This window comes from Balaenoptera acutorostrata, chromosome 14 (genome assembly GCF_949987535.1).
Source record: "Balaenoptera acutorostrata chromosome 14, mBalAcu1.1, whole genome shotgun sequence".
Lineage (NCBI taxonomy): Eukaryota > Metazoa > Chordata > Mammalia > Artiodactyla > Balaenopteridae > Balaenoptera > Balaenoptera acutorostrata.
Window position 1 is genome coordinate 40,056,546 of NC_080077.1, and position 13,944 is coordinate 40,070,489.

Below are 13,944 nucleotides of genomic sequence, written 5' to 3' on the forward strand. Positions count from 1 at the left end.
ATTTCTGGTATTAGTAATTTGTGTTCTCTCTTTTTTTCTCAGTTAGCCTTGCTGGGGGCTTATCAATTCTGTTGATCCTTTCAAAGAACCAGCTTTTGGTTTCATTGATTTTTCACTATTTTCTATTCCTAATTGCATTGATATCTGATGTAGTTCTTATTTTTTCTGTTTATTTTTGATTTAATCTGCATTTCTTTTTCTAGTTTCCTATGATAGAAGCTTAGGTGGTTGATTTTAGATTTTCTTTTCTGATAAATGCATTCAATGCTATAAATTTTCCTTAAAGCACTGCTTTCATTGTATCCCACAAGTTTCTATAATTGTGTTATTTTCATTTAGTTCAAAAATTTTAAAAAATTTCTCTTGAGATTTCTTTGACCTATGTATTTATTTTAAAAAGTGTATTGTTTAATCTCTAAGAATTTTGGGATTTTCGTTATCTTTTTGCTGTTGATTTTTAGTTAATTTCATTGTAGTCTGAGAGTAGTCAGTGTGTGGTTTCTGCTGTTTTAAGCTTGATAATGTGTTTTATTGTCAAGAATGTGGTTTTGGTGAATGTTCTGTGTGATCTTGGAGAGGAATGTGTATTCTCTGGTTATTGGATAGAGTAGTCTATAAATGTCAGTTACCCATTTGGTGTTGTTGAGTTCAACTGTGTCCTTACTGGTTTTTTGCTTACTCAATGTCCATTTCTGAGAGACAGGTGTTGAAGTCTCTTAACTATGATAGTGGATTCATCTATTTTTCTTTGACGTTTTATCAGTTTTTGCGTTACACAGTTTGATGCTCTGCTGTTAGGTGCATACATATTAAGAATTGTTATGTCTTCTTGGAGAATTGACCCCTGTCATTATGGAATGCCTTTCTTTATCCCAGATAACTTTTGTTGTTTTGAAGTCTGCTCTGTCTGAAACTAATATAGCTATTCCTGCTTTCATTTAGTGTTAGCCTGTTGTATTTTTCTCCATCCATTTACTTTTATTCTGTATATGTGTTTATATTTAAAGTGGGTTTCTTGTGGATGACATAATTGGGTCTTATTTTTTGATCCACTCTGACAGTCTCTGTTTTTTAATTGATAAATTTAGACCTCTGATCTCCAAGGTGATTATTGATAGATTTGGATTCATATTTACCATATTCGTTAATGTTTTCTGTTTGTTGCCCTTGTTTTTCCTGTTGTGTGTTGGGGGAGGGGCTGTTTAAGCATTGTATATGATTCCATTTTCTCTCTTATTTAGCATATCAGTTAAACTTTTTTTAACTTCTGTAAAGTTTTATTTATTTACTTATTTTTGGGTTGTTGCCCTATTTATTAGTGCATTTGGGCTGCGGTAAAAAAAAGACCACAGACTGGGTGGCATGTAAAGAACAGAAATTTGTTTCTCACAGTTCTAGAGGCTGGTAGTCCAAGATTAGGGTGCCTGCGTGGTTATCTTCTCTGTCTGGTGAAGGCCCTCTTTGGGTTGCAGACTGTGAACTTCTTCATATGTCTTCACATGGCTGAAGGGGTGAGGATCTCTCTCGGGTCTCCTTTGTAAGAGCACTAATCCCATTCATGAGGTCTCTGCCCTTTTGAACTAATTCTTCCCAAAGGCCCTATCTCCTAACATCATCATATGCATTAGATTTTCAACATGAATTTCAGTCTGTAGCACCATAGGATTTGCAGTGTACGTTTACAATTAACCCACTTTCAAGTAACAGTATATCACTATACACACTTCAGTATAATGCTGTACCAGTTGATGGCTAGTATGAATACCTTGTAATAGCAGAACAGTCCTAATTCTTTCCTCCTTTCCCTTCTACATTACTGTCATTCACTTTGTGTGTGTGTGTGTGTATATAAACAATGTGTGTGTATATATATACCTGCATATATTTATGTATACAGAAGTATGTGTATAGGCATAACATATGTGCAGACATAATTTAATACATTGTTTCTCTTGTTATTTTGAGCAAACGTTAGTTCAACTAAGAAAAGTAAGTTTTAATTTCACTTTAATTTACTTTCTTTATGCTCTTTTTTATGTAGATTAGTTTCTGATCTATATTATTTTCCTCATCTCTAAAGAACTTTGAACACTTCTTGCAAGTAGGTCTACAATTTGGCAACAAATTCCATCAGCTTTAATTTGAGAAAGTGTTTCTACTTCTTTCAAAGGATAATTTGCAGAGTAGAGACCTATAGGTGGGTGAGTTTTTTTCTCTCAATGCTAAAATATTTCACTTCACTCTTGTTTGTGGTGTCTGAGGAGAACTTGGATATAATTTGTTACTTGTTTCTCTATAGGTAAGGTGTTTTTTCTTCTGGCTTCTTTCAGGAATTTTTATTTTCTGTAGTTTCAAGCGATTTATCTAGGTGTAGGGTTTGTTTATTTTGTGGCGGGTGGGGTATATATATCTGATGTTAATTTGGGAAAATTCTGTCATTTAAAAAAAATTTTTTTTTCCTTCTCCTGGTATTCCCATTATATTATACCATTTGTAGTTGTCTCACAATTCTTGGATATTTTGTTGAACAGAATATCAGTCTTTACTCTCTTGGCTTTTCAGTTTGGGAAATTTCTATTGAGATAGTCTACAGCTCAGAAATTATTTTCTCAGCAATGTCTGCATACTTCATTTCTGTTAGTGTTCTTTATTTCTAGCATTTCGTTTTGGTTCTTTTTTAGGATTTTCATGTCTGCTTCTTGTAGGCTGTCTACTTTATCCATTAGAACCCTTAACGTATTATAGTTGTTTTAAATTTTTGGTTGGTAAGTCTAACTTACCTGCCATGCTGGTTTTGATGCTTGCTCTGTCTCTTCAAATTGTGTTTTTTGCCTTTTGTTATGCCAGTAATTTTATTCCTAATAGCCAGACACTATGTACCAGCTAAAAGGAACTGCTATAAATAGACTTTGGATCATGTCACGGTGAGGTGTGGGGAAGGAGAAACATTCCATCATTCTCTGATTAGGTCTTAGTCTTTTAATAAGTCTATGCCTCTGGACTGTGAACTTCACAAGTGTTTCTCAGTTTTTTCCTCCCCCCTTAAATGGGGGAGGATGGCTAGAATAGGCTGGAGTTGAATATTTCTCTTCCCCTAGATTATTTATCCTCTGATAATACCCTAGCAAGGTAGACTCTATTTAACTAGTTTCTTTTGAGGTCGGGTGTTAAGAACAGTGTTCTAGTGTATTTCAAAATGGTTCCTTTTCCCCTTTGCTGCAAGAAGCAGGGGGGAATTTTTCTCTCATGTTTACTATGAGAACCTGGTTGAAGTCCTAGAGGAAAAGTTCACAAATTTGTGGGACCTTTGTATAACTGGGTTTTCCTGGAATTTTTAACTCTCAGACTTGTCCACAATGAGGCTCCAGCAATTCTTCAGTTATTCTCCAGGATATCCTTCCTGCACAGTGGTTCCCAAGTCAGTTTCCACTTGTGGGCTCTAGTAAGCCACGACTCCCTATACTCACCTGTCTGTCTCTTCAGTGTTGGGGGCAGTGACTTACCCTGTGTCCTCACCTAGTTTATGGATCCTAGAAGAATTGTTGATTTTTTTAGTCTGCTTGACTTTTTACTTGTTGTTAGGATGGAGTGGGGTTTCTAAGCTCCTTACCTGTGGAAATGGAAACTGGAAATCTTTGTATACTTTTTATATTGTTGACTTGACAAGATATTAGGGATTTTTTTTAATGCCCATAAAAGATATTGGTCTGTTGTTTCCTTATGATATCTTTGGATTTAGTATCAGTTTTTTGCCTTTTCAGTTTTCTGGAAGAATTTGGGTAGAGTGGTTTGATTTATTCTTTAAATGTTTAATGGAATTCACTACTGAAGCCATCTGTGCTTGCGAAGGTTTGTAACTACAAATTCAGTGTCTTGAATAGACACAGGGCTATTCATCCTATATATTTCTTATTGAATGATTTCTGGTAGTTTGGATTTTTCATGGAGCATGTCCATTTTATCTAAGCTGTTGAATTATTGAATAAAATTGCTCATAGTTTTCTCTCATAATCATTTGATGCTTGTAAGATCTGTAATGTTTTCTCATTTCCTACACTGATGATTTGTGTGTTCACTCTCTTGCTGTTTTTTATCCTGATCAGTCTGACTATATAGGTTTCTAAATTGTAATGTTCTTCTAAAACTAGCTTCACGGACTTCCTTGTTTACTGTTTTTTACCTCATTGATTTATCTTTATTCTGCCTATTTGGGCTACAATTTGCTCATTTAATAACTTAAGGTGGAAGCTCTGATCAGTGATTTGATATATTTATTCTTATTTAATATAGCCATTTAATGCTATAGGTTTCCTTTAAACACTGCTTTAGGTGCATTCCAAAAATGTGATATGTTATTTTCTTTCTCTTTAATTTATTCTTTGATGTCTTCTGCCTGTGGGTTAATTAGACTATGCTATTTAGTTTCCAGAGATATCTTTCTGTTATTGATCAGTATTTAATTCCATTGTGGATTAAGAATCCATGTATGATTTGAATAATTTTATATTTATTGAGATTTGTTTTATGGCCCAGAATATAGTCTGTTTTGGTTAAGTGTTCTCTGCTTTTGAAAATAGTTTTTACTGTGCTTTCATTAGATGGAGTATTTCCTAAATGTCAGACACAGTTGATTGATAATGTCGTTCAAGTTTTCTATATATTTATTGGGTTTTTTTCATTCTATTTCAGTTAATGAAAGAACATAAATGTGGATTTGTTTGTTACTCCTTTTAGTTTTATTAATTCTTTCCTTGATGCATTTTGAAGTTCTCTTTTAGATGCAGAAATATTTAGGATTGTATGTTGTATGTTTCCTCCCTGAATATCCCATATTTCCATGTATCGATATGTCCCCTTTTATTATGAAATGGCCCTCTTTATCCCTGGTAAAATTCTTTACTCTGAAGTCTACTTTGTCTGATACTGCTGTAGCATGGTATGTGTGTATTTAGTTTTTAGTATTTATCTTTAACTTAACTACAGTCTACCTTTGTGTGATATTCACTTTATTTCTAATTTAAGTGTACAGTAGTATAGTTGAATGTCTCCTCTTCCAGCCTATTTGTTTTTTTAAAAAATTAATTAATTTTTTTTTATTATTTATTTTTTGGCTGCATTGGGCCTTCATTGCTGCACGGGCTTTCTCTAGTTGCAGTGAGCGGGGGCTACTCTTTGTTGTGGTGCATGGGCTTCTCACTGCAGTGGCTTCTCTTGTTGCAGAGCACAGGCTCTAGGCTCATGGCCTCTAGAGCACAGCCTTAGTAGTTGTGGCCCATGGGCTTAGTTGCTCTGCGGCATGTGGGATCTTCCCGGACCAGGGCTTGAACCCGTGTCCCCTGCATTGGCAGGCGGATTCTTAACCACTGCGCCACCAGGGAAGTCCTTCCAGCCTATTTGTAATTGTCACACATTTTACTTCCATCTTTGTTATAACCACCAGAATACATTGCTATTATTTTTGCTTTAAAAAAATAATAATATTTTAAAGTAACCTTTTTGATGTAAGAAAAAATACACACTACTTCTTTTGTTCATTTCTGTTGTTTAGATCCACATTTCTGCTGGTGTAACTTTCCTTCTTGAAAGATAGTTTAGATTTGTTAGTTTTGGATTCATTTTTCTATGCCTAAAAATGTCTTCACTTTGCCTTAATTTTTGAAAGATATTTTTGCTGAGTATAAACTTCTGTGCTTACAGGTTTTTTTTTCATTCAGTAATGACGTTTGGCTTGCAGTATTTCTTACTAGAAGTCGATACCTTTCTTTGTTCCTCTTTATATAATGTGCCTTTATTATTTTGCCTGCTTTTAAGATTTTTCTGTTTATCATTGTTTTTCAGCAGTTTATGATGTGACTTGGTGTGTAGTTTTCATTATGTTTGTATCACTAGGGCTTTCTTGAGTTTCTTGGATCTGTGAGTTTATAGTTTTCATTAAATCAGGAACATTTTGGCAATTATTTCCTCAAAAGGACTTTCCTGTCTCCTGTCTCCTTCAGGAGCCCCAATTTCACATATATTAGGCTGTTTGAAATTGTGTCACAACACTAATCCTCTGTTATTTTTTTTTTAGTTTTTTTATCTCTTTAATTTTGGATCATTTCTTTTGCGATGTCTTCAAGTTCATTAGTCTTTTCTGCAGTGTCTTATCAAGTACTTTTTGGTTCAGAGATCTTATTTTTCATCTTCATAAGTTTGATATAGATCTTTTAAATTATCTTCTATATCTTTTCTTGACATGCTGTGTTCTCTATTTGAGCAAATGAAGTATAATTACAATAACATTAGAATACCATTATTTATAACTGAATTAAGTCATCTGTGTAATTTCAGGTTGGTTTTGATTTATTGACTTTTCTCCTCATTGTAGGTTGTTTTTTCCATACTGGCATGCGTACCAATTTTTTTATTAGCTGTTAGATATTGTAAATTTTACCTTGATGGGTGCTGGATGTGTTGTATTTTTAAAAAACATTCTTGGGCCCTATTCTTAGACACAGGTGAGTTATTTGAAGAGAATTTGATCTTTTCAGTGTTTGCTTTTAGGCTTTGTTAAGTGAGACTGGAGTGGTTTTAGCCTTATGGCTTATTCCACCCCCCCCCCCCAATACTGTGTAATAATAATAGCCTTATAACTCTGCTCAAGGCCTCATGGATTATAAAGTTCTTCCACTCTGGCTGGTAACACCACCCTCCCCACCCTCCCCACCCCCACCCCACAGAGTAATTTACTCAAACGCATGTACTGATCAGTGCTCTGCTGAAGACACAAGTTGAAGCTTCTGCAGATACCCGGAGCTCACTCTTGGTGTAGCTTTCTCCTCTCCTTGTTTCTGCCCTATGAACTTTAGCTGCCTTCACTTCCCTGAACTCTCAACTCTGTCCCAGCTCTGTCTCCTCAATTCAGTAGGCTGCTGTCCTCTGTCTGGATTCTCCTCCCTGCACTGGAAACTCTTTCCCAGGCAGAAAGATTGGGCCAATCATAGAGTTCACACTGTTTCATCTCTCTCAGAAACTAGTGTCCTACATTGCCTATTGTTTTCTGAAAAACCATTGTTTCATTAATTTTTTCCCTTGGATTAAGGCAGTAGGGTAAGTCTGGTCACTGTTACTCTATCTTGGCTTGAGTTTATGGTACTTATCCCAAACTTTATTTATCGATCAGATTTTATTTTCAGCTGTTTTTGTTTTGTTCCATGATGATTACTGTTTTTTTAAGCATGTTTTTCCCCTTCTCGTTTCTTCTCAGCCTTGCAATCCTCCTTTTCAACTTGTTCTATTCTTTTCATTTTGAGCTCTCCTTTTTGCTTCAGATATACCAATTTTAGGGAATTTCCTCTTCTTACTGAGTTATGTTTTATTTCAGATTGGATTTTTCAAATGCCTTTTTTTTTGTCTGAGGGGGCATGTTTGCTTATTTTTATGTTTTGCTAAAGTGTGTTTGCATTATTTCCACGACATTTATTTTTATCTTAACTGAAGTTTAGTGTAAGTGGTTCTTATCCTACCTTATATTGGTTACTATAGTGTGTCTGGCTTCTACAATACTCCCTTCCTGTGGTATCTGATGGTCTGGTGGAACTCAGCCTAGATTATGTTCAATTCTTTTGAGGATACTTTTCATTTTGCCTTTCTGAGATATTGTTAAGTTCCATTACTAGTATTCGCTTCTCCTGCTGAGGGAGATATTCTATTCCCCTAGGATATACTACTAGTTTAGTGTGGAGTTCTGTTAGACAATGCTTGCTAGCCCCACTTGTTCACTTATCCTGTTTCAGCTGATTCTAATAGAAAATTTTACTGTTATCAGTACCACCAAGTCAGAAGAGGGAAAAGATAAGGATACCAATTCACTTCTTTTCCTCCTCTGGCGTATCTGAGAAATATCAGACTTTTGTGAATTCACCAGCATGATTTCTGGGGTTAAAAGGCAGGAGTTGGAGATCAGCTTGTAATTATGAATATTCCATTCCTTTTCTCAGCTAAACTTTGGTTGCTGCTGCTGGGTTTTTTCCCCCTTTTGTTTTAACTGAGTTTACTCATTTTGCTTGATATAAAGGGCAAGCTTTACTTTGCTTCAGTTTTACCCAGAAGTTACTAAATTTTATAGTTTATAGATAATGTATGTGAACCAAATTTCTTGGTAATTACTTTAACTTCAATCCTTTCTTTTTTGAGTAGATAGAATGTAAATTTTCACTGTATCATTTTAAACTATACTGATTTTTAATGTTCTTTTTCCAGATACCATGTTTGTGTGGCAGTGCCCCATGTTTGCTGTGCCGATGCTGTCCTAGTGGAAACAACTCCACTGTAACTAGGTTGATCTATGCACTTTTTTTGCTTGTTGGAGTGTGTGTAGCTTGTGTAATGTTGATACCTGGAATGGAAGAACAACTAAATAAGGTTAGTTTTCTTTTTTTTTTTAAATGATTAACTGAACCTTTAGTATGTATATGCATAAAACTGCTTCTTGTGTATTGGAAACAGAATACTGTAAAAAGGAAGAATACTTAATCCCAGTTTTAGTAGTTCATGATCATTTAGGAAAGACAAACAGTGAAAGGCAGTTTATTAAAATTCTTTGATGATAGGGCAGAAAATGTGTTGTGTTAATATGAGGAAATCGGTAATTCTAACCAGGGAAATGTCGGAATCACTGTGGGTCTCATGGAAAAAGGGACATTGTAAGAATCAGTAAATTTTTGTATGCAGAAATTGAAAAATAGGAAGCAGAATGAGGATAAAAGCTTTTTGAGCTAAGTGTGTACGCCTTAGGAAGATTGATCTGAGAATTAGGATAGAAGGCAGCAGTTAAGTATGGTGGCTGTTGGAATGGTGTAATCAAGAAAGGCATAGAGGGCCTGAAATAATTATCTGAATGTAGAATTGACTGAATCTGGATTTAAATATTGGCAGTGATAGAATAATAAATAATAACTAGGTTCTGATCCTAGATAACTGAGAGGAAACTGTTGCTGTTAACTCAGGAAAAACAAGAAAGAAAAGGTGTTTTATTAAACTTTTTTTTTCCCCCAGGGAGTCAAGTTGTGCAAAGAGATGGGGAAAATATAATCTAGTATATAATATTGTTGGCTTGTGGGTACTGCACTACATTGTGTGTGTGTGTGTCCAGCAGGAAGTAAAAAATTTGGGTGTGTAACTCATAAAAGAAATCAGAGATAGAGATGAAATTCAAACTATGGCAGCATATGCTGAAGAAGACCATTTGGAGTGAGGAGAGCTAGAGCTTTGACAAAAGCTCTTAAGGGAGTTGGTGGAAAAAAGGGAACCTCTGAAGGAACAGTGAAAAAAGAGAACCAAGAACCTGTTTAGTAGGCCTTAGGAACAGAGTCTTAAGAATGACAGCATAATGTCTGTGTGAAAAAAGTCAAGGAGTGTGAGGATTAAGAAGTAGCCTTGGGATTTGACAGCCAGTATATGTCTAGTGTCTTGAAAAAGCATTTATAGAGTGCTGGCCTAGAAGGATTGGGAGGGAGAGTTAGATGGCTATGAGGAAATGTATCCAATGAGAATAGACTGCTGATTTAAGGAGTTTTGTAATGCAGATAGTAAGTCTTAGAGGGAGGCTGAATTAAAGAAGTTTTAGGCTGGGGAGATTTAATTATTTGTATTTTGAGAATAGTCATAAGGGATCTAACCTGTGAGAGAGAATGTGATCAAGAGAAGGCATATAGAAGTTACTTTTCCTCCAAGGAAAAATGAATGATAATAGAAAATTTGAGGTTGAGAGAGTGTTCATGTCAGATAACCTCCATTTTAAACCACAGTTGTCTGCTTAGGGTTGACTTTGGGGTAAGGAAAAATAGTGTAAGTTTGGGAAATGAGCTTATTACAGTTTGAAAGTAGCATTGCACATGGCATATGTAGATGCTCAGTTAATGTTATTCAAGTCCTTGGTATAAGCAGAAGACGTTCATATGGTTTTTGTCATGGATCCAGTTGACTGTTGTTATGAATGGTTTAGTTGATAGATGATAGTTTGTAACCCCCAATATTTCTGCTTCTTTGCTTTCTGAAGGTCATCAGAGAATTGCATTTCCTAGAGTGCTTGTGATATGTAGGGTCATGTCTCTAGTACTGGTCAGTGAGTTATGAGTAGAAGTGATAAACATCACCCTCTACTTGCTAATGCAGATTCTCCTTTCTTTTCTCTCACAACCTGTATATCATTTGAGATGGTGGCTTCTCTGGCAGCCTGGATTCTTTTAGTTGACTACTTAGAACCAACCATGTACATGTACGTGAGCAAGAAATACATCTTTGCTGTTTAAGCCACCTATATTTGGAGGTTGTTACTGTAGCAACTTAACCTGACTAATATAGGTGATTGAATTAAAACTTAATGATGGGAATTAGCCAGGTGGTGTGCTGCTCTCATTTAAGGGCATGGGATAATTAAGGGTGCTAGTGAGTACATGTTGCAAGTCAGTATGGGTAAGTACATATTGCCATAATTGTTAAACTAAGTTGGGAAAGTAGGGTTCAAGTGAGACCAAGAAAGAGCTTATAGATTGTACAGGAACTAGCAAAAAGGAAGTAGCACCTGCATTAACTTAAATATAATTTTAGGTTCTTGATTTTAAAGGCACACATTAACAGTTGTATGTTGGCATATTGGTTTACTTTAACGTTTCTGGAGGCAGTAATTCACTCTGATATATGTGAATAGTGTATCTACTCCCATTTGTTTCACTTAAAAATATTTTAAAAATACTTTCTTGTACTCTGATTCCAGTGTGATTTTCTGAAATGGTCATCAGTCTTTTTTAAGATTTTAAGTTAAAAAATAAAAATACAGCCAGCCATTTTGCTGTTAATCCAAATCCATCCATTATCAGAAATAACACTTGTAGAATGAGGGACCTAAACTCAAAATGCCATCATTGTTTTCTTTAGTATTTAGAAACTGATTTAGTTACTCTGTGATTCTTTACACTTTTATTGATTGTATTTTTCTCTTATACATGTGATTAGTATATCCCAGTGGAATGCAAGTTTTAAAAAAAACTTAGAATTAAGTCTGCAAGTTAAAATAAGCATCCACTTTAGGATTGACATTTGTAGCTTATCCGGTGCTCACATAAAGTAAAAAAAGAGTTACACTTCTGTCTTGTGAAAATGTGTAGACTTAACCTTGATTACATTTCAGCATAAACTGTAAAGTGAACTTCAATTTTCTAAACCTTAAACTATTTGATTACACAGAGTTTTCATTTTTTCTTGAAAAAATTCTGGATCACAAATTCTTGTTTTGTTTTCAGATTCCTGGATTTTGTGAGAATGAGAAAGGAGTGGTCCCTTGTAATATTCTGGTTGGCTATAAAGCTGTATACCGTTTGTGCTTTGGCTTGGCTATGTTCTACCTTCTCCTATCTCTGTTAATGATCAAAGTGAAGAGCAGCAGTGATCCTAGAGCTGCAGTCCACAATGGGTAAGGTTTTTAATAAACTTCAATATAAAGTCTGGATAGTCTCTTCTCAGTAATTTTGAGTCTGTCTAAAGAAAGTTTAAAGTGAAATAAACTTGAACAATTGCAGAATTATTTTATTCATGAATGACAAGGTAAGAAAATCCTCTTGTCTCTACTAGAGAATGTGTTGGAATTTGGAAATATAAATATTAAGTAGTAGCCTTGGGTCATTTATTGGTATAGTCTCTGCATAATGTTTAATAAAGTTGACCCTTGTGAACAACGCAGGTTTGAACTGTGCAGGTCCACTTATACGCAGATTTTTTTCAACAGTAAATACTACAGTGTACTACACAATCCATGTTGATCTCTAGTTGGTTGAATTCACAGATGAGGAACCTCGGATACAGAGGGCCGACTATAAGTTATACATGGATTTTCAACCATGCAGAGAGTTGGCACCCCTAACTCCAGCATTGTTCAAGGGTCAACTGTATTTTCATCCTAAAAAGGAAGATTTATCATATCTGTGACTAATAATGAGGAGCTTATTCCTCCTTCTCCTTTTAGCTTTTTGTAGGCCAATCTCACTACATAAAACTGAACTCAGTTCCTAAGACGTACAGTGAAACCAAAATGAAAAACTTTATTCCTTTGAAACAAGGTGATTGATTGATTTTCTAAATGGTTATACTGAACAACCTAGAAACTTCAGGGTCCCTTTTATCAGTCTCCCTTAATATAGAGCACTACTTCTCACACTCAATTTTGAATGTTTTGAATTTTATCACTGTTTTTTCCCCCCCATAAATTAAAAAATTTTTTTGGAATATCTGCTATCGCTTATCTATTAACATGCTACCAAAGACAGGAAGAATGAACAAGTGAAATATAAATATTAATGAAAAAAGATGTGCTGTGCCAGGTTGATTTTATTTTATTTTGTTCCCTTAGTCATTGGTTGTTTTAATTTTTTAATTTTAATTTTTTTTGCACTCTTAAAACATCTTTACTAAATGTGTTTTTAAACACTTCTCAAAGTGCATTACAGGATGGCTATCACAGTCATTTCATGAGATAACATTCTTCTCAAAGCATGCACTAAGCACTCATGTCACTGTTAATGTTTTTTTTTAAATTGAGATATAATTGATATATAACATCGTGTTAGGTTTAAGGTGTACAAAGTGCTAATTTCATACTTTTATATATTACAGTATGATTACCATCATAGTATTAGCTAACACCTCTATCACATCATGTAATTATTATTTCTTAGTTGTGACGAGAACAGTTAAGATCTAGTCTCTTAGAAGCTTTAAAGTACATTTTTCTTTTTCAGAGTCCACATATTGGTAATATCATAAATCTTTGTTTTTCTTTGTCTGGCTTATCTCACTTAGCATAATGCCCTCAAGGTCCACCCATGTTGTTGCAAATGACAGGATTTCCTTCTTTCTCATGGCTGAATAATATTCCATTGTGTATATATACTACAGTTTCTTTATTCATCTGTTGACAGATAATTAAGGTTGTTTTTATATCTTGCCAATTATGAATAATTCTGCAATAAACATGGATGTGCAGATATCGTTTCAGTACCCTATTTTCACTTTCTTTGGATATATATGTAGAAGTGGGATTGCTGGATTGTATGGTAGTTCCACTTTTATTTTTTTTTGAGGAACCTTCATACTGTTTTCCATAGTGGCTGAACTAGTGTACATTCCCCCTAACAGTGCATAAGGGTTCCCATTTCACCACGTTCTTACCAACACTTGTTATTTCTTGTCGTCATGATAGCCATTCTAATAGGTCTGAGGTGGTGATATCTCATAATGGTTTTGATTTACATTTCTCTGATGATTAGTGATGTTGAGCACCTTTTCATATGCCTGTTGGCCATTTGTATGCCTTCTTTGGAAAAATATTTAGTTCCTCTGTCCATTTTTTAATTGGATTGTTTGTTTTTTAATGAGTTGTATGAGTTCTTTATATATATTTGATATTAACCATTTTTTGATACATGGTTTGCAATATTTTCTCCTATTCTGTAGGTTGTCTTTTCATTTTGTTGATTGTTCCTTTTGCTTTGCAGAAGCTTGTTAGTTTGATGTAGTCCCACTTGTTTGATTTTCCTTTTGTTGCTTGTACTTTTGCTGTCTCATCTAAAAACTCATTGCCAAGACTAATGTTGTGGAGTTTCTTCCTTACTTTCTTCTTCCCAGTATCAGCATCTTTCTAGTATTGATATCTTTTGTGGTATCAGGTCTTAAATGTTTAAGTCTTTAATCCATTTTGAGTTAATTTTGTGAGTCATGTAATAAAGGAGTCCATTTTCATTTTTCTGTGGTTACCCAGTTTTCCAAAGACTGTTGAAGAGACTCCTTTCCCCATTGAGTGTTCTTGACTCCCTTGTCAAATATTCGTTGATCCAAAATGGAAGGGTTTATTACTAAGCTCTCTCTATTCTATTCCATTGGTCTATGTGTCTTCTTTTATGGTACGACTGT

The 13,944-nt window shown here is 34.8% G+C and overlaps 1 protein-coding gene across 1 annotated transcript in view; it reads left to right on the top strand.

Moving 5' to 3' along the window:
* Positions 1-13,944, top strand: part of SERINC1 (serine incorporator 1) — a 32,887-nt gene that overhangs the window by 8,181 nt on the left and 10,762 nt on the right. The window contains exons 2-3 of the mRNA XM_007190777.3: positions 8,242-8,403; positions 11,283-11,452. Coding sequence (XP_007190839.1) covers positions 8,242-8,403; positions 11,283-11,452 — 332 coding nt within the window. The remainder of the gene's footprint in view (positions 1-8,241; positions 8,404-11,282; positions 11,453-13,944) is intronic.